Here is a 21,490-nt window from a genome sequence, read left to right as displayed (position 1 = left end):
TGTATCCTGATGCCCCAACACTTCTGGTATCAACAGCGTTGCATGAGCACGTTTTTTCTGGTTTTGGACCCAGGCAGGTTCTGGATGCTGAGCGGCGCTGGCTTTTAAAGCCAGTAAGCCTTGCCTCAGGTGGCTGCGCTGAGGAGCGTGTTGCAGAGATACGTTAATTTGTGAGATGCTCTTGGTTAGGATCTTAACTCTTCACGTAGACAAATCAAACCTGACTTTAATCTCTCTCCGCCTCCCACCGTTCTCTTCCCACCGTTCTCATTCCCACTGTATGCTAGGAAATCAGAAAGCCTGACTATGAAAATTAAAGAGAAAAAACATTCCCAAGAAAAGCAAGCGTCATTTCCAGCTTCACTAGGATGCTCTTTCCCAAGTTCCTTGACATTTCATTAAGACGGCTTCACGTGCAATTTGTGGAATTGATTGCAAAAACCAGCTGCTGGGAAATGACGTTTCTCCAACCCCAAATCAACTTTGCGCACGTGGTTCTGAAGCACTGTTTTGGAAGAGTTCTCAAAAGTACTATAACAGCAACAGTGTAATTCTATGAAGTTACAGGTTCAGGGAAGCCAGGGCCATTTACTGTGAAAAATCTCACCTGTGGTCTGAGCCAGAGGAGAACAGCTCTTTGCCAGTATACCGGGTTACACACATGCAAGTCACAGTACGTTTCCTTTATACACGCAATATTTATCTATACTAAAAGGACAGAAAAAAGGAAACATACCAGGTAGTTTATAACCATGTAATTTCAAGAAAAAAATCTTGCCTGTAGCTTAGCCATGGAGTTTGCCATAACATAAACCACATCTTTCTTGCCTTTCAGGATGAAGTTTCTGGCGAGTAACAATTGTAGTTCTGTTCGCTCCCGCAGAAACAGAGCTGGAAGAAAGACTAACACAACAAATCCACAGGAAACTAAGTTGGGGCTGGGATCTCCAGATTTTCCAGCCTTTTCTTCTCTCCACACTTGTTATTCCATGTGTCAGTATTTACTGGTTTTAATACACCTGGAAGTGAGCAGAGGTGGTGCCATCCTTCCAGCAACGCAGGGTTTCTACTGTGACAGAACGACAAAGAGGACAGGTCTTCTCCCTGTCAAACCAGAGGCAGAGGCATTCTTCACAGAACACGTGCTGTGGAGACAAAAGGGCATCATCTCAGTGAGGGCAGGAGGTGCAACCTTGTCACTAAGCGTGCAGGCTCAGTAGGACGGCCACGGGAGCGAGTCGCGGTTCGAGTTCAGGTGGACCCTGCAGCTGATCAGCAGTACTCACACGATATGAAAAATAAATCCCAGCATTACTAGTACGCCAGTCTGCCAAAGTTAATGATGTATTACACTGTTCCTTAATATAGCAATAGAAAGACACATTAAAAAGGCCTACGACATTGGGCTAACAACGTAGTTGAGAGGGTTTTCTCTACCATGATTCCATCCTCAATTCCCTGAGTTATTTTACAAATCTTTACGTAGCTCAGACTTCTTCTTTCCCCTACCCCTTGTTGCATTTCTTTTCTTCTGCTCGCACCACCCAGTTCTGGTCAGTAGCTTCGCAGTCCGTTTCCCTGTGGCGGTTTAGCCGGCAACTCAGCCCCACACAGCCGCTAGCCCACGTGGCAGAGCACGGGAAGCTGGAAAGGTCCCTGACTACTACAGGCACTACCGTGAAGAGAATTAACTCTGGCCCAGCCAAAACCAGCACATTCCCCTTCTCTATAAATGTCAGTTTTCACCCTTTGTGTTCTCTCATTCCTACACTGAGCCACAACAGGATTCTCCCTCCAGCCTGCCTTGGGTACAAAGAGGGATCAGGAGGGATGGCTGTCCAGCACACACCACCATCTAGCCCCAGACTGGAAGAGCAGGAATAGGGCAAGAATGGAGTTTTAGGAGCTGTAAGAAGCTGAGGCCTCCTCAACACATGTGGAGTCAGCAGAAGTGTTGCTCTTCAAAGTCTCAACTCTGATAAGCACATACAAAGATAGCTTCTCTGGGGCTTTCAGCTTGATAACCTCTGCACAGATGTTGATGGGAATAGTAGGAAGCACTTCTGATGCACAGGTGAGTGAGCTACTTGCTTTCATTTGATAACCCTGTTACAAAGCTCTGCAGCAAAAGGCTGTTGAACTTCACTTGGATATCACAAGAGAGCATACATCCCACCAACTCCATCCCCAGAAATGGCTGAATCATTCTGCCTACGGTTTTCCTCCATGCACCCACGCATCAGCCAGAGACAGCCTCCAGGATGCCGATTTTCAACCCCAACAGACAAAGCTTGATTGAGTCACAAGCAACTGAAGAGAAAATCCTGGGGAAGCATCAGCAGTCTTGCCACAGCTGGCCTCTGATACGTTAACAGAGCCCGTGGCAGTGTGGTGTGTTCAAAGGGTTAGGACTACTGCATTACTCAGAGCGTGCCACTCGTAAGCTCTAGGTTTTGCCAGTGTTTACCAAACGAGAAACAGGACAATTCCCACATACCGGCAGCAGTGCCCAACTTCTATAGGCAGAACTGCTTTTATTCCTGGCCAGGTGTTCAGGGGCCAGACCACGATTACATGGTGCTGCACCAGTCTTCATGCACCCTATCAGGCTCTTTCTGGATCTATGCCTCTCTCATAGCACTTGCTTGTCATTTGGTTGGCCTGTTGACTAGCCAGTCCCCCCAAGGGTCAGATAAAAACGTCTTGCATTCCAGCTCCAAGGTGTGGACTGCCAACTGGCAGTCCCAGACTACAAGGCTGGTCTTTTCCATCTCAATAGCGATGATCAGCCCCCAATGAGTGGCTCAGCTATCACAAATCACTGACTATCTGGAAGAGGGCAAGAAGTATCCACTAGGACCTAGATCAAGACCTAGCAAATGATTTTAGAAGGCTAGCTGTGCCTCTCCCCAGCTGCAGAACTTAACCAAATGAATGTAAACAGGGGAGCCTGACATGGGAAGCTTGGAGGCTTACCTGGCACATAAGGATCAAAGGTTCCCTGAATTCTGCTTGGCAAATGGCACAGATGTCACCTGCCTCACTGCACTGCTGGCTGGTAGCACGAACTCCATAGGTCTGTTAGGGAGAGGTGGAAAAAAATCCCAGTGTCAAAGGGTTTGAAGACAATCTGGTTTGTGGCTATAAGCATATATATAGACACTGTTTCTCACGTCCAGATTCCCTGCGTGACCTGGGAAGGACACCGGAGTTACGTCGCCGTGTATGGGGAAGGGAGATTTGGGCACCAGCACACACAACACAGGGAGGCTGGAGCTCTGTGTTGTTTTCCCCTCGAGCTGACTCCACCTTTTAGTGCCTCCACTTGTGGAGAATGATAATGAAATTTAATGAGCTCAACAGGGAACTGAAGGGATTAATTCAGCATCATTTGCAGAGGTGCTTAGATAGTGGGAGGTATTATTATTAGCAAGTCAGACAATAGAAGAAAGAATAACAGCAGCAGTACCCACTGGCTTCCCACTTTTCTTTTTAAACATGTGGAAGGTAAATGTTGCTTCTCCTATTGTAACAGTAATAGGTGAAATGGAAACATGCTGAGGAAAAATGACCAGCCCAAGCCCACAGAATAAGCAGGGTGAGCTCTAACAAACTTCTGTGACGTTACGTTCCTTTTCCCCACAGCCTTTGATTTCACCATTTTAAAATATAAGCCACAATATTTCACTGCAACAGATCTAAATATCAGTAGTGTATAACGCTATGCCTGGGATGACTCCTGTGTACTGTAGGATCTCTTTTAATGCCACTGCACAGCACTACCTACCCCTGTCTAAAGCCTTTCTCACACTCTCCACTACAACCTTTTGTCAGCTTCTTGCAGTTTTGGCCTCAGTGGATTAATCCATATTAGACAGTGCTTCCAATCAGGCAAAACAGGCCAGACCAGCAACAATCTCTTACCATAGCTGGGACAGGGCAGATGTGAGAAAAGGTTCTTAACTTCTCTGACAACAGAGACCAGCTTATCCAGCCATGAGACAACAATTCATTTTACTCTATGATCCTGATACACTGAGCAATTTTCAGCTCCATCATTCAACAGTAACAAGGTTCCACCTATGAAACTGGTCTAATACATAAGACTACTTACCTGTGGGGTGCAAAGGACCTTCAGTGCCTTCCGGACACTTCCCACACGACCACAGATGTCAAAAGACTGCAATGAAGACATTCCATTTTAGATACTTTTCACAAAATATGTGTGTATGTGTGTGCACACGCGCACACGTGTACGTACAGTCCACAAACACAGGAAACGTAGCACAGTTTCTTCAAATGAATACTTGGAGGGAACAAAAATCCAAGTAACAATGGTGCCAAAAAAGGTTTCATAGTGATCATGAAATAGATAATAAATGTGAATTGGCAGTGCAGGAGGATAGCCAAAAAAGCTCTGGTAACAATGGACTGCAAATCAGGGACTTTACAAGGCAGAAAGAGGAAGAGACACCAGGCAGTTGTGGTAGGGTAAACTGCCCAGCCCCACTAAGTAGGAAAGGGCTAAAACGAACCCATTCCCACACTGAGAATTGAGTACCTGAGAAACCCAGAAGTGAGGTTCGAAAGCACCGTGGCTAGCTTGAGAGAGAGGGAAGGAAGGGCAGCCTGTTCACACAGAAGAGGCAGTAAACTGCTTTCCTCAGCCTCTGGGGAGAAGGGGGATTTCCAGGGTTGTGTGGCTCTGCCACACATCTTGACACTTCAAGGCCCAGATGATGTTATGAAAGAAGGAGTGGGAATTGCCTGTCCTGCTGCAGAGAGTGATTTAGTGGTGTGCAGTGATTAAATGCTACCAAGAGAAGAATGGCCTGAGGAATGAGAAGCAGGACTGAGGCTGAGTTGCTCCCATCCACCTAAAGAGCAAGAAACTTCAAATGCCAGGAAGGGAGTGAGTTTCCAGCACCTTGGTACTTTGCAGAGGCCCAGAGGTGACCAACAGCAGGGGCAACACCAGGTCCTTTTCTTCCCCCCTCCCTCCATTGCCCAGCAAACATGATGTAACTGCATCTGGAGAGCAGCGCTCATTCTGGGCTCCTCATTAAAGACTAAAAGCAGTTCAGAGAAGGGCAGAAAATGAGCCTGCAGAAAATGATTTCTGAAAAGAGACTAAAAGACATAAATATTTACAGCTTGACTGAGCAGTACAAAGGTGGGGGGAAAGATGATAAACTGCCTACAGATATCAAGGGGCTGAGCAAGGGAGGAGACACTCAGCATTCTTAAAGCAAGACACGGTACTACTAATAAAAGGGAAAACAGCTTGAAAACCTAATCCGGTATGCCAGGTTCATCTTCCCTATCTGGTGGCAGAACACAGAAAAGACACTATGAACTAGACCATATATAAATAAATGATTGTGTAAAGACCAGCCCTACATTAGTTGGGAGAAGGGCCAGATGACATAACAGGACCTTTCCATTTCTAACCTGTCTGAGTGAGGAGTGCCTAGGAGGGCAGGGGAAGATGGGGTGCAGAATACGCAGAGCTGTAGTGGACCAGCAATGCAAAGGCACCAGAGTGCCTGGAGTTGGCTTTTTATGCTTTTTTTTTTTTGGTTAGCATGATTAAGTGGGCTCACTGCAGGGAATGCCAATGAGATCATCATGCAATAGATGTGGAATCAAATGAAGGCACCAATAATGCTTCCAGTCAGCACGTAAAAAGGCTCCCAGGGTCCTTCCAGTAATGCTTCCAGTCAGCAGCTAGCACTTGGGGCTGCCGACTACTACAGACTTTGTATCTTCTAACAAGGATAGGGATCAGCTCTTCCCCACAGCCCAGTTCACAGCTTTTTCTGGTTGTCTTGCTTATAGTGTGACTTCTACTGTCTTTGCTCTGGCTCTGATGTCTCCTTCTCTGCCAGTCCATTTCCCCCTTTCCATTTTTTTCCCTCCGGAGTTTCCTGTACCCCCAAAAGATGCATGTTTCAGTGTTCTCTTTAACATCCATTTATCATCCCGTGCTCTGAAGTCTATGTTGCATCAGTCATCTTTCTAGCAATAGGACTGCAACAACTGGGTTCACAGATGGCGAGAGCTTCAATTCAGGAGAGGGAAAAAATAAGACCTGGGTGCTCTTACTGATGAACATCTGGGATTTCTTCACCGAAATCAGAGGTTCATGTTTACACAGTCCAGACAGTCACCAAGACAGCTCCCATCAGCTGCACTATATACAACCTTCTGCAAATCGAGCCTGCTCTTTGTGTAGGGAAAGGGGATGCAGCCCTAGCTGAATCCTGGATTTTTGCCAGGAGCACAGAAGGTCTGAGTGCCAAATTGGCTTCTGTGGTTTTTCTAATGTGGTTTGTGGCTTTGCTAATGTGGACTCCTTTGGGTATATTTTCAGTGTCTCAGGCAAGGAATTAGACCTGCAACTCTCGTGATTGTAAATGGGATATATGCACCTAGTATTTAATGATCTGCATTGGTAGAGTGTGCTCCCACTTTTCTCTCACTTCCAAGCAAAGTCTCTAACATGCAGAGGCCTAGGCCTAACCTGGACACATCTGTGGTAATAACTAGCTGTCACACGATGACCTAGGACACATTCCTGGACCTATCACCCTTCAACTGGCCTATCCACCCATGTACACCTCTGACAAACTAGATGAATTAAAGAAAGAAACATTAATGTTAAAGGCGTAGGCTGCAGCCAACACACGTTCACACAAGTGTGCCCCACAGTCCTGGTTCTAAGTTGTACTCAAGGCCAGTAGATAACTGTCCCTCTCTCCTTGTGGAGCTTCTAAATAACAGATCAACAGGACTTTTCAAAGTGAGGTTGCTTTTTCAATCTAGATTATCACAGCACTACCTATAATGGCTTCATAGTAGAGAAACATCAAGCTAGCCCATAAAGAACTGCTTGCACCTGTGTGTCAGGGCCCTAAGTGCATTAATAGGCCTTCATGTCCCTACTGAGCCTGGCCTGGGGTCTCCACCACAATCCCTGCCCAGGGGCCCTATTTACACTCAGCCCTGAAGGCCTCAGGTTATGCCTGAGCTGCACTGTGCACGTGCTAGTTTCCAGCTCAGCCATAGCCATGCCTGTGCTACACGTCCCACTGATCTGGAGACCCCATCACACGGGGTGTCTTCTCACCTTGAGCCTGCCTCGTTGCTATAACTAAGCCCTGCAATTGCTGGTCTGTGTCTTGACACTGCCTGTCTCCACCAGACCTGATCCCGACCTGTAGCCTGATGTTCTGGCTTTACCTTGGACCTGCCTCACCACCTGAGGATCTTGACTTTGAACCTGGCTATCACCTCCAGGCCTGCCCTGCTTGCCTTGATTGGGTGCTGTGGGGCTGGGCCCTGTCTGGTGAGGCCCTTGTCCTGCCAGCTGGGCTATTGTGCTTGGTTCCTCTTCCTCCAAGGAGCAGAAAGCCCTCATTGCTTCTTCACACTATGATGACTTCTCCAGATGTAGGCAATGGCACGAGGAGCTGCAGGTAAGCAGCCCTTCTCCAGGTGCTGAGTAACTTGCAAGAAGGGACACCAGAAAGATCACTTGAAACCTGTCCTTGTAATTGTGATCTGTTTGCCTGACCTCACAAGCCAGAAGGGCGTGGAAAGGTTGGTTGCTGTTGTGTAGAGGGGATCCAGACAATGACATCTCTGAGAGACAACAATCCTCTCCCACAGCACAGAGTAAAGAGCAGGAAACATACAGCTGAGAGAAGGGATGGGTGTGCAGGGAACTACACTGGTCTCATGTATCTTCTTGCCTGGCATGTTTGATCACAGACCTGCTGTGATCAAGTCACTTCACTGCCCATGACCTTTGCTATCTTGCCTACAAAAAACTACAAACTGCTTGACAGCAGGGGTTGTGTTGCCCCATTCCTGTACAACATATAGCTGCAACTGCAGCCACATCTCACGTAAGAGTTATAGCAATCCATTAGCCCCTTCGAGCTATTATCAGCTCAGATATATTCTCTCTTCTCTGTTCTTCAGTCTGCTTCTGCAAAACCATAGCCCCTTTCTCCTAGGCAGAGACAAACATCAGTGCTGCAGCAAACTTGACCCTTGGCCTTTCTCAGAGGAATAGATAACACAGGTATGTCACAGTTTGCTTCAGCTCCTGCTCTGCCCTTAGGCAGGGTTCAATATGCCCAATTAGAGATGCATCTATTTCTAGACCTCAGGCTTGGGACTCTTCTAAATAAGTCACAGCTATTAATTTACAATTGTACAGGCAGGCTTTGTGCTCTTAACATTCGTTCTTGTCTTTGAAGAAACATTGCTCTTCTCCATCACTGAGATTCTGGACTTGTATTGGCCAGACTAGGACTTGGAATGGGGCCAGAACTACCTGTTTTATCTAGGCAGGACTTGGATGATCCCTTTTTTCCCTGCTGCATTCAGTACTGTGAGTGACAGAGTACCTACCCTGCCTTGAAAGACGGAGGATGGCTTAGAGAGAAACATTTAACTTACTTTCAGTGTTAAAGAGTTAAACCTAAGGTTAAACTTAAACCTTCCTTTCAGTGTTGCATCTAGAAGTCCGGAGACAGCTAACCTCTCTTCCAGTCCTGGTTCCCCAAGACTCCACTCCCATTCTCCTCTAGCCTTGCAGAAAGGTATTAGAAAGCAGCAATGACTTCATCAGCCTGATGCAACACTACAATGAGCAGTCGCAGATCTTCCTCTAGCTCACCACTGCCTACATACTGGTGAAGCAAAATGCTTTTGGCAACTAAAGCACATGCTGTCCCCAGCTGCTGCAGCTTCCCTTCCTGGCTAGTGATAGCAACAATCAGAAGGTATATTTGTTTCCCTCAGCTGTGCTTCCTGCTACAGCTCCCATAGAGTTTATTAATGAGGTGGTACTTGCCTTGCAGAGGCTATACAGGATGATCAGGATCCCACCTAGGAAGTAGCTGCTGGATGGATCGTCTCCCATGATGTATTTATACCATAGCTGGATGGGAACAAGGGAGCGGAACAGCTGGCTCAGCTCCTCAATAACCAGATAAAACTTTCCCTGTAAAACAAACAGTGATACGTGATTCCTCTCAGAAAGTCAAAAGAAGAGCACTTAACAGGTGCAGGGCTTGAAGGTTATAGCACTTCTGTTCACTGTCCACCTACACACTGTTAAATGGTGCAAAGACTGGTATTCCTGAGACGCAGCTTTCTCTGCTGCCATTTAACTCTGTGCCTAGAGAGAATAACCATCACTTTGTTGTTTCTTAATGTTCCTTTTGCTCTGTCACTTATCCAGCTGTTGTACACTTCTGAATCTTAAAATTTTAGAGCATGTTATGGATATACACCTTACTGCATATCTATACAGTGCCACAGAATGCCAGCAGCAGAGGTTAAGACTTAGAGGGGTGAATACGATGTAAATGGTAGATGCTATTAATAATGGGAAAATGAATACAAGGTAATTCTCTTTGATCCTATACCCCCTTCTGAAGGTACAGAGATTTAAATGTAAGATGACATTGGTCTTCCTGACAACTTTCTAGATCATCCCAAATAATCAAATTAATTACCTATTTTGCTAGCATCCTTCCCCTTCCACTCAGGTGTGTGTTGGATCTTGTACAGTACACAGATATAAAGACTGGCTCTGAAGAAAAACCCCCAAGGTATTTTAAACTCAGAGATACCAAATCTTCCGGAGGACCTTAAGGAAGAAAAGGGGGGAGCAGGGAATCATGCTGGTTGAAACACTTCTCTCTCAAAACAGCCTTAAAGGATGGGCAACATCCTTGGTAAACCTTCACCAAAGCTGCCCTTGCCATTCTGGTGTTTATTCCAGTTAGGAAGCTCTCCTTCCTTGAAGGACACCTGCAAGATAACATAAACTCCCTCCTGGCTTACTACAACCATGAGGTGCAACAACTGAAATGTTTGGGGTTTTTTTCTTACCACATAATTTTTATTTTAAAGCAGTTAAGACTAGGGCTAAGAAGCTGGCTAAATAAGGCTATCTAATTTAGGGCCCCCCAGTCTTAATGAGGACCTGTTTATGTCCTGTCCACACTGTTTGAAAGGGAGAGCTGGTGACAGGGGACTAGGTCAGGGCAAGCTGTGAGCCCAGAACGATGCTTGATCTGCAATGGCATTATCTGGACTGAGGTTTGGGGTTTTTTTAACGTCAAGATTCTTTTATTTGATAAGATCATGGAGAAGGGGAAAATCCCCTGGAACTTTGCTGTGTTGTCCCAGTTAGCTTTGTCATCAGTGATGTCATCGCGGGTCAATCGTTAATTGGTGAGATTTGGAGTGGGGATTAAGTCCGCCACAGTCCACGAGGCTAGCAGCAGCTAGTGCCCTTCCCTAGGGTCTCGGAGATGAGATCACTCGGCAGGCCATCCTGCTGTACCGAACAAATCGAATCCTTCAGAGAGCTCTGGCATTCTATGATCTCATATGCCCCCTGGGACAAGGAGTGAGGTCACACCAGCGGTTGCTAACGGACCTGAGCTGCTTTCTTCCTCTCCCCCCATACCCTCCTCCTTGTTAATCCCAGGTGGCATCACATAGCAAAAATGTAACAGCAACAATCTGGGGTCCTAAATGCAAGCAATTTATTAAATTAGCACAGAGGTCTCTATCCAGCCTCATGCTTCAATACAATCATCGTTTATTTCGTGAGCCCCTGTGACAGAGGGTCGCAGTCTGCTAATGACTCCACTGTCGCTTCCTTCCCTTCACACAGGCAGTTCTCCGCCTCCCCCTCCTCAGCCAGCTCTGATGAAAGCTACCAGCAAGCTAAAGGCAGCAAACTGCTTTCTCTGACTTGTTCCTCCCACCAGGCTCACACTCATCTTCTTTTATTTAGCCCTGTTTCCCTAGCATGCTGGGCTGGGAGAGGTCACTGCTTACTTTCTCATTGCATCAGACAGAACTTCTGGATTCAGCACTTGGGGCATCACAGCTGAAATTCTTCTACAACAGAAGCTTCTGAGGCACTAAAAACACTAGAGCCCACAGCAAGACACAAGGAAAGATAGGTCATAGGCAGCCCTAGAGAGCCCGACAGGCTGCGGAATTGGAAGCGGCAGAGCGTGGCTCTAAAATGAACATGCAGCACATGAAATATTCCTATTTTCTAACCACAAAATCTGCACCCGTTACAAAGCTTTCATAATTCCTTTATCTAATGCAGCTCTTCAGGTTTCAATGGTAACTGCAGGGTATCTTAGCAGCTAGATACTTGTTAACACCCTCACAAGAGTGCAGTTAAGTTTTAAATGAATGCATCCCTCCATCCAGCCCATGAACACCACCCACTTGACCATTTGAGAGGCTTGTTGATAAGCTTAAAGTGATTACAGCTAGGAGGAGGGAGGCAATACGAGGCAGCTGGGCATCATTTAGAAGAGTACTAGTGCTACAGTAAACGCTTACAGAAATATGTCTTGTCAGGCACCTCAGTGCAACACACCAGCCCTTTTTTAAACCAGGAAAAGCACCTAGGCAATCAGAAGTCATTCTACAATGGGCTGCAGCAGAAGCGGAGTCTTCCTTCTGAACCAGAAGCTTAGAAAACAAGGGTCATTCCCTCTAATTTCAGCAGCAAAAATTAGCCTTCCGATAGCAGTAACTTACTGCAGGCAGCACCCATCACTTGTAAGCACGCTCAGTATACCTTTCTGTCTTCTGCTTTTCAGCTTTGTTATATCTTGGCTATCTCGGCTGAAGTTTTCAAAGCCAAATCTTTGTCTCAAGCTGGATTTTTTTCTGAAAACGTCAGCTAAAGCATTCCAGCTATTTCTTATCAAGATTAGGAAGAACTGTGTATTATATTAAGCACAAATACACTTATTTCTGCTGTGCATCTGACTTGGAACAACAACCTGAAATAAGGCAAGGCCTGCTTCTGTTAGGTGACTTTTCCCATTTCATGAAAATCCATGTTAAATTTGGGAATATTCTCCTGAACACACTCTATAGAGACTGAACAGCTCTATGAGCTTAATTAGTAATTTTTGGTGAGCCCGTGAGCCAGCCCCAATGCGTGACCGGACTGTGCAGATGCCAGCCCTCCGGAGCATGTGTATCGCCTTGCTGGGCTGCAGAGATTAGACAGGATATTACCTGGAATCACAGCTCCTGGTTAGGGAAGAGTCAGATACCTGAAAAGAGTCTCTGCTTTCATGAAGCCCTTGCAACAAGTTGGAGTTAAGCCTGACTAAAATGTCAGTACAGTGCTTACCCTGCTTCCTCCACAGGGTCACTTACTGTAAAAGCTGCTACTGTTATCAAACACTTCATTAGCACAAGTGGCAGAGGACTGTGCTGTGGATCTAATTACAGCAACTCTGCTGATGAGCCTTGTGATACCATGTGGTGCAATTTTGTTTTCTTTTTCCCCAGATGCTTTGTTAAAAACTAAGTCAATGACTCCACTACAACCCTCCATTTTCCTCTACCTCCTTCACCACACAGAAAGACCATTTTTGTACTGTAAACCAAGCACTTATTTTGGAAGAGCAGAATTCAGGATTTTCACTCAATTGCAATTTTCCTTCTGCACATGCAATATTACACAGTGTGTAATGATGTGAACACATGCTATTTTTTCACAGAGGGTGAGTGGTACTTATCAAGCATGTGACTTTTAGTATTTTGTTCTACCCTCATTACTTGATGGCAGATCTGCATCCTGACACCACGTGCTATTCGAGTTCTGCTCAGAGTAGAAAATTACTAAAACTTCTGCAGTCTTTCTATGACATCACCACTATAGTAAAAGATTTTAAAAAACCCCAAACAACTTTATTTTCACATTGCTGGCTGATGTAAGGGACAGCTACTCTCTGCATTTTCTAAATGAAAATTTGAGACACGGAAAGACTTGAGGTTAAGGTAAGGTTGTCTTGGGGTCCAAGCTGAGATGTCTGGGATTAGACTTTTTATAAAGCACTTAATTTTCCAGATCACATTATCATTAAAAGCTACACCACTGACTTCAGTTTGCAACTGTACACAGCCCTTCTGGAGTCACATAGGAATTATTTGGGAAATAAAAGGATGGAATTTAATTCTCCAGGGTAGCATTCAACTTCAACGTGTAGAACATTCTTCTTCCAATGGTGTCTCTGTTCGCTATTCACTTTCCAGTTTCTATAACAGCTTCTTTCAGTACCTCACCTTGCTTCATCTGTGGGGAACAGTATATACTGGCGATGGATGGAAGAAGTCTTACAGAAAAATAACACAGAATTACCTAATTAAAAATGTAATCATAATATATACTCACCAAAAGGGGCAAATTACAGCTGCAGAAGCAATGCTAGTACTCATACCTAACCCAGCATTGGCTTTGCAGTCTCTTTTGACAGAAGGCTTTGCATAAGCGTGCATGTGTTTCTCCACAGAAGGAAACAGAAAGGCACACTAAGATTTTACACAGTGGAATTAAAATGGGATGTAAGAGAAGTGAGAGAAGTTGCAATGAGGCAACTGTAAGTTGTGATTAGCACTCAAGGGAAGTTCCAAGTCTCACTTGTTCTGTTGCCAGCAGCATTAAGACATGTTCTGAAACAGGAAGATGCTAGAAAAAACTTTTGAGACCTGCTGGCAATTTGGATCAGAGGAGAGCAGGCTCTGCTGAGATTTCAGGTCACGTTGCCAATATAACAAAGTGTTGGGTAGGAGCAGTAAACAGGATTATGGCACAGAGGATGCTGGTGAAAATCCATGCAAGACTAATGAGGAGTAATTCCAAGGTGGGACTAGAGGGGAAAATGAGATCTTTGGTTAGTGCACAGCACTTCTGAAAGTCACATCTTGGGTATCTTAACCTGGAAAGTTAAACTTGGACGGCAGCTAAGAGCAACAATGCCTTTAAAAAGTTTAGAAGCGGTGACTTTCAAAGTGTGTTAAGGAGAGGGACAGAAGAGAGTCCCAGTTCGTCAGTACCTAGTCTTATGCTTTAGTGAGTCTCCTTCTTTCATAAGTAATAAATCCCACACTTCTGGCTCTGCGAGACTACATCTGTCCCAGGCTGCAATAGGGAAAAGTCTTTGTAGAACCATCATGTAGCTCCTGTGGCTCCAGGGGATCAAAGCTCAGATTGTTGTACAAGAAGAGTGAATCTATTTCTGAGTGGGTTCCCCTGAACAGCATCCAAGATCATCAAGGAGAAGGTAAAAGATAGGCTGTCACCTATCTGGAAACACAACTTTCGCCACACAATTATAGAAGACTAGGATTAACTTGCATATTGCACAGTACAAGAGAGCACAGACAAGGAACAGGAAGATCTTTACCTGGATATTTTTTGTACATGCCTGCTCCCAGTGCTTGTTTTAATGCTTCTGTATTCTTTTGATCAGCATCTAGAAGACTCAAATGCTCCAAGAGACCCTGTTTTTCTCAGGATGAAAAAAGTGTACACAAACTTCATGTATATGATTGAGAAATATCTGGTTCTGTGACGGAAGAGAGGCTGCAGGGACATTAGAAGGCCTGCTGCCATCACCATCACAACACAATTTCCCTCTGGCACTTTCTCTCCTAATGGGAGCCGTCTGGAAGAGGCTGTGGCCTAGAGAAAGTGCTTTAGCAGCAGCAAAGTGCTCCAGCTTGCCACCTTTCCCCTGATGCAGAAGGATGGACTTTGTTCTATGCCATGGGCTGTTCTACATGAACGCGTAGTGCAAGGAGAGCTTGTTGCTCAAGGAGCACAAAACTTTTGTACAGCAAGTCATCTGTGCAACTAGTCAGGTCATGGTGGAAGGGTCAGCCTGCCCAGTCAGAAAGGCTGGGCACCAGGGTTTTGGACCATGGTATCCCACGGAGCGGAGCTCTGATACAAGCTGGAGGCAGGTTGCAGAACAATTCTAATCCTTGTAAGGTAAGTGCTCCTTTTCCTTATAACAACTGTTTAATTATACATGGCTGTGCACAGAGACAGAACCAGGTGGTGACATGATAACCAAGGCAACAGTGCACATGCTTGTGCTTCATTAGAACATGGAAGAGAACTGGGGCTGCTCAAAATCAAGACTTAATAGCTTCAGACTCACAGAATACAGAGTTATCACAGATCACCTGACACTGTAATACATTGCCTTAAGATAGTTTGCTTCAGCTGAATGATCCAAATCATACTACTTCATGCAAAAGACATTCTGATATATCTTTCATGTCCAAGGTGCAGCTAGAGAAGGCATATGGAATGCTTAATGTGCCAGTTCACATGGCGGAGCTGTAACCATCTATGCTAGGAAACATGGTATGCACCTGAAAAAGGTATCTGGTCCAAAGTCCAAGTGCAAAACTGTGTAAATGGCTGCCACGTACAGGCCCAGTTTCCTCTACCCAGACTGGATGAGATGGTACTTTTAAGGAAAAAAAAAAAAAAAAGCACCAACAAACCCAACCAACCAACAAAAGAGCCCAGGCAAGTATTTCCAAAGATGCAGTGAGGAGTCCGCAGTGCTAGTGTGGACTAGTATTTGTACACTCGCCCCTGACACCATTTGAACAGCATGAAGAAAAAACTTCACGAGTAACGCCAGTCTTGCCACAGAAAAATTCATTTGCAATGCCTGGATCCAGCTTTCAAACAAAATTGACAAGTATTTATTCAATAGTAACTTCAATCTATGTTTTCAGTAGAGAAATGTTAGTGTTTTCCTTTCAAATTTTCAATCTTCTGGAAATGCTGCCCCTTGTAACTTGGCTGCACATCTGTATTGAGCATGCAAAGAAAATTCTTACTTAGGGCGTTTCTTATATACCAGCCATTAAGACCATTGGAAAAAAGTCTGTCCTTGGTATCTTTCTCCCCTATAGAGATAGTGGGATATATATATATAGAGAGAGATATATATGAAATAAGCTGGGATCCCAGTGTCTTACAGTTCTTTTGGTTTGCTTTTCTTTCTCCCCTCTCCCCCCACATGCTTCACTGTTCTCCAGGTTATCAGCTTAGATTGCTGACAACAGCATGAGGAGGGGATGGGAGACTTGCAGGCACCTGGGATTTCCTAAACGAAATCTTTGGCAACTGTGTCTTTTTATTATTTATTTCCTTATTTTTAATTCCACCCCCCTCAAGCTGTCATTCCTTAGCAGTGAAAATGAAAAGCTGCCATTTATGTGTGTACAACAATGGAGGCCTCTGCAGGCCACATGGCTCCTGCAGTTTAATTTAGTTTAATTCATTTTATATTGAACCAAATGATCTTATTTGCCTTTTTTAATGGAGAGCCTTCAGCACGCAGGGTGGGAGCCAAGCCCCCCTTCCAAAGAAATTACCAGCTCAGCTGCTATTAAAACTTGTGCTCAGCTTGATGTGCCCACCACAGCTCATGGGGGAGGAAGAGACATCTTTAGCCACAGGTATGCACCTTCTCCCACAAACTCCCACTGACGCAGAGGTGTAAGACTGGAGTCTCATGTCCGGGTTATCTTCCATTTTCTGCTTTCCCTCCCTATTTGCAAGCTCTTCTTTCCCTGCCTTCCAGCCTGACTGTAGTCTCACAGTCTCTCTTGGCACCTCTGTTTTCCAGGTTGGTTTGGAACCTGGGAAAGCCTGAGATTATTTTGTCAGATTTTCAATCTTCCCTCATTCTTTGTAGGGGTTGCTTGAAGAGATATTCCAGTCCTGAGGTATTCAAGCTTGGAGAACTCTGGCTAGTTGTATCCCTATAATAAAGCAGTTTTCATGCTTCACACTTCAAGCACTCGTCCTGTTTACTGTTCTCTATATTCAGATTGCAAAGACAAACCTCTTTTTCTGCCTTTCAATTTCATGGCCTTTCCTCAGTTACTAAAGCATGAACTGATTCTATAGATCCAAAATGGTTCTTGATGTCATCTTAAGCCAAATGCTGCCCTTCCTGTGATGGGGACATACTAGGAATACGTGACCCAGGTACCTTAGACTGAGAGAACTGAGTGCTCTAGCCCAAGTTTTTCATGTGTTCGCCGTCAAAATGAAAAGATGCATCTGAGGAAAGCAGAGTTTAGTTCCAATCTCTATTTTAGTCAGTGATCTTGATGGAACAAAGTAGGCTTATCAAAGGTGCAGCTGATGCTAAACTGGCAAAGGCTGTAAACGCCCTGGAAAGGAGGATTATAATCCAAACTCACCTTGACAGGCTGCAGAAATGGTCTGCAAAGCAAGAGGGACTGAAAACAGCCCAGACGAGAATAAGAACATCTGGAATGAATGATCTCTAAGAAAAGACTCAAAAAATTGGTGTTGTTCAGTCCACAGAGAAGATTGAGGGGAGATATGAAGACTGATGTGTAAAGGAAAAAGAAAAGCATCTGATCTTGCTCCGATCACAATGGATATGGAGACATAAGAGACTTAAAAGGATATTCAGAGGAGATGCCTCGTACTAGAAAGGTTATGCAAGCATCAGTGAAAGGACACCACACAGTATTCCGAGAAGACTAGAATCTCAAGGAGCAGCATGAAAACCCAGACTAGCTTTGGAAGTGCCTTTGAACTACCAAAATGAGGAATATCTGAATGGCCTGCTCAGAGGTTGAGTGCAGAATGATTAAAGTCCTTGATATGCCATCAATGGGCAAGATTTATCATCTATTACCGACTGCCAGCAAGAAGGTACTACAAGGAAGCTCAAGATTAAATACTTCTTATCCCATTCACAGCTGTGCAGAACTCTATCCCTGACAGTGCAGCAGTCTCCACTTCAGGCCCTGTATTATGGGGAGCTAGAGGCTGCTCTTCTGACTTGTTGCCTCAGCAGAAAAAATCTCAGTATATATATATCTTGAAAAAATGTTCTAGCTCTACTCTGTGAATTCAATTTCTGTTTCTCCAGAAGCTTGCTTGCTGCTACCATTAAGTTACCGCCATCCAGAAGCTCATAAACTACAAGCTAGTCTTCAAACAAGAACAATACTACAAGCATATGGGGAGAAAGAGAATAACTCTGTTTCTGTCAAGAATTAAGATAGCAAATAACTTGTTAAGAATTGGGTCAAAGTTGATGTCCCTGAAGCGCAATAGAACTGTTCTAACTCAGAAAAAGCTTACATTTAAAAAACTTCATCTGAAAAATAAGATGTGTAGCAGTGATCTGGCCTGTAGAAGTAGGCTGGGTCACAAGGCTCAGGGAAAGAGCTCAGCTATGTGGTTACCAATTACAATTTCTGTGGCATCCTGGGGTTCTCTTGGAGCTCTCCCATACCAGTTTGATCTTGCTTAATTTGTTACACCAAATCTCATCCCTGGTTGGCTTAATGGATGCAGTGTAGAGAGGGGGATAAAAATAAATCCAGATCCATAGTGGTAGGTAACAGCAATCTCAGATGTCAAGGGACAGTAAGACCATCAACAACATCCTAAGACAAAAAGGGACTTAAAAAAAGTGAGAAATATTGCTATCCAGAAAAAGGTATTAAAAATGAAGCATCTGTGCTCTGAGTCATTATAGGCCCTTGACAGATGTGATCTTACCAGCCTCCCACTGTAGCTGCAAATAAAGACCCCTTCTCTTTCTTCTCTCGCGACAAGGATTAATGAGTACTTGGGATAGCTCTCAGACAAGCAAGCAAAGGCTGTGAACCTTTTCCAACACTGCAATTTATCTTGGGAAGACTATTCACATCGCTTTTCCCTCCCTCCCCAGGCTGGATTATGCTCTGACCTAGCACATTAATCTCCCAAAATAAAATAATAATAATAGAAGAAGAAGGGAAAAAAAAAGAGCTGGACAATTGCCAGAAATAAATTAATAACCATCTCGAATAGCCCTGCTGTGCAGGAACAAACTGCTCAACTCCCCTGCCACCCATGTCATTTGTAAGCAAACTATTCCCAGTTTAGATATCCTCTTAAGTGCCCTGCCCAAGACTTCCAGCGATTAATGATAATATCTTGCATCTATCTAGTGCCTTTCATCCCAACAGCTGTCAGAAAGTTTCTTTAGCAAATGCAAATAATACACATAGCTACATTTGCCACTGAAATCCAGACACTGCTAAGTGGAGGAAGGGGCAGTGTGACAGATATGTAAGAGTGAAAAAAAGCATGAAAAGCTATCTCAAGAGAGAGAATGCAGTGAGGAAGTTTCAAAAGTTAGGGCTAGTCTACATATGATTTTATAAACATTTAAGTATGTTAACCATTTAGTGAAAATATTTCTTCACCCATAGTTAGAACTGGCATTGTCTTTTGTGGCATCAGTACCTTCATTTTAATACTGTCACTTTGACCCAAGTGGAAAGCCAAAGAGACAAGTACGTGCAATTTCTTTCCATTAAGTGAAGAGATTTGTGCTTCAGAAATATCCACCTGCAGAGATTACTCAGAAAACAAGACTCAGAACAGAGTCAACCAGAAAAGCAGTCATCTCACTGCTAGGACTTATTCCTCTCAAGCAACGCTTAGCTCTATCTCTCTGTGGTCTTTAATTACTTGCTGGCATTACTAAACCCTTCCTTGCGCCTGCAATGGCTCAAACCCAAAAACTCACTATCCAGGTGACTTTCTGCTAAAGTTTTATTAGAGATTTTATTATTTTTGTTATTCAACCCATATTTCATGCTGCAAACGTTGCAAAGCTATCAGATAATCAAAGACAAACATCTGCATATCAAGAAGAAAAGAGACTCTTACCTTGGACTTGACAGCTAGGACGATCTTAGGCAGGGCAACAATTAGGCATTTCAACGCGATGGTGAGGTACTTCAGTACAAAGTCTGCGATCCCCACAATCCACATCAGGTCAAAGAAGTCCAGCCTCTCAAGGTTGGGTTTCAGAAATATGAGGCTAAAAGGCATGACAAGAAGGCTCAAATACCAATGAGGAGAACCTCGCTTAAGCTTCTTGATACCAGCTGTATCCACTGAATTTCAGTGAAGTTCTCAAGGGCAACAGGAATAAGACATGCAAATCAGTCCCGTGGTTCCTCTGGGCCTCTTGACTTTGGCTTTTCTTGCCCATTTCTACTGAGGTCAGCAGGTTTGCCCACTATCAGAAAACAGGACCCAAACATGTAAAATCTGTTTTGGAAGACTGCAATCCCCATAACCCACAATCCCCACTGTGAAAGAGCCTTTGGTCTAATGGCAGTGCCTTTAGTCCACTGGCTTGTTCATTCAGATCTGATTGTAAAAGCTTATCCTTTGAAATCCAAGTCATCAGTAGTTATGATTCCTTGGGGAAGTCATGGCCAAGTCAAGACCACCATGCCTTGCTCCTCTGAGGCTGGCTTGCCACAGGCAGAACTACTGCAGAGGCAGCAGGCTCTAAAGCTACTCTCTAAACACACTAGTGACAAAGGAAGCACTGTGTTAGATGAGGCAGAAAGGTCAGAACTTCAGGTGTGTCATGCTCTGAGAGTGGCTTGCCACTGTCTGAAGCAGCCCAAGAGCTGGGCTGTGTTAATGAGCAACTCTTACCTGAACCAAAGATCCAAAAAGGTAGTGCCCCTTAGGTAATGCTATTGAGTGGGCTGAACATTTGTTCTTTAAAGAAGGGGAGTCCAGGACAGCAGAACTTCATGTAGCAATGGGCAGGGGCTACTGACCTGAGCAGCAATGAGGACTGGACCCTACTCACACTGAAAAAAACAGGTTTCCTCTTCAGGACATTTCCCTACTAAAGTCTCACAGTAGAAAGCCAAAACTTAGAACCAAAAAAAAAAAAAAAAAGGCAAAAGTAAAATAACCAACCCAGAATGAAAAGCCTGAACATGAATTTAAAATACTCACAACACTGGCACAGCACAACACGTAAAATTACACCCTAAAAACAGAAACAGAATCAGAGACTTTACTACTATTCATGCACTAGAAACAAGCAAAAAGTAAATAAATCAGGAAATGAAAAATAAGCTAGAAAGAAAGAAAACCAAAGCAGCTATTTCTAATTTCACAGGCCTGTCTCATGAATAGTCACAGGTCCCCAGACAGCAAGCAATAGGTACACTAGCCCAAGCACGACACAGCGGGCACCGCTGCAACACTCGCAGGAATAGAGCTTTTCAGTGAAGCCATTGCCCAGTCTGTTTGCTCTAAATAAACCATGCCCTGCACGGTGCATAGGATGTCCCAAATCTGCTGAAACCCTTTTATTTTAGATGGTCTATACTTTATTTTAAACTAGCCCCATTCATGTTTTTAACTTTAACCTGTTTCTCTTTGGTACAAACAAATTTCTTCTTAATGCTTTCACACCCTTCTACCACACCTGTTTCGCCTCTTCCATTCCCTCCCACAAGCCCTATACAGAGCACCCCATGGCTTACCGTCTCTCATTTGGACCCACTCACACAAGCTCTCTCTTCCCCCTTTCTAGAAGGATTTAAATACCCAGTTTTCCACCAAATACACTAGGGGGAATTCCAAAGGATAGAGGGTTGTGGGCAGACCTTGAGTCTTCCACTGCATAGACAGTATTGGTGGGGAGAAGCACGGAAGCAATGAAATAAATGACAGAAAAAACACACCCAAGAGCCATCTAGCCATAACCCAACTGATGCATGTTACACACATTGTATTTTC

The 21,490-nt window shown here is 44.4% G+C and overlaps 1 protein-coding gene across 9 annotated transcripts in view; it reads right to left on the bottom strand.

The window, feature by feature from the left end:
* Nucleotides 1-740: 740 nt before the first annotated feature.
* RNFT2 (ring finger protein, transmembrane 2) overlaps nt 741-21,490 on the bottom strand; it is a 31,493-nt gene continuing 10,743 nt past the window's right edge. For all 9 annotated transcript variants that reach the window (XM_064466137.1, XM_064466139.1, XM_064466136.1 and 6 more), the window contains 5 exons: nt 19,601-19,754; nt 8,867-9,016; nt 4,115-4,180; nt 2,977-3,078; nt 741-1,145 (listed from right to left, as the gene is read on the bottom strand). In XM_064466137.1, the coding sequence (XP_064322207.1) occupies nt 1,011-1,145; nt 2,977-3,078; nt 4,115-4,180; nt 8,867-9,016; nt 19,601-19,754 (607 nt within the window). In that variant the 3' untranslated portion in view covers nt 741-1,010. The remainder of the gene's footprint in view (nt 1,146-2,976; nt 3,079-4,114; nt 4,181-8,866; nt 9,017-19,600; nt 19,755-21,490) is intronic.

The sequence above is a fragment of the Phalacrocorax carbo genome, chromosome 15 (assembly GCF_963921805.1).
Source record: "Phalacrocorax carbo chromosome 15, bPhaCar2.1, whole genome shotgun sequence".
In the NCBI taxonomy this organism is placed as follows: Eukaryota; Metazoa; Chordata; class Aves; order Suliformes; family Phalacrocoracidae; genus Phalacrocorax; species Phalacrocorax carbo.
Note: the sequence above shows the minus strand (reverse complement) of the source record. Positions and strands in the feature narration are given on the sequence as shown.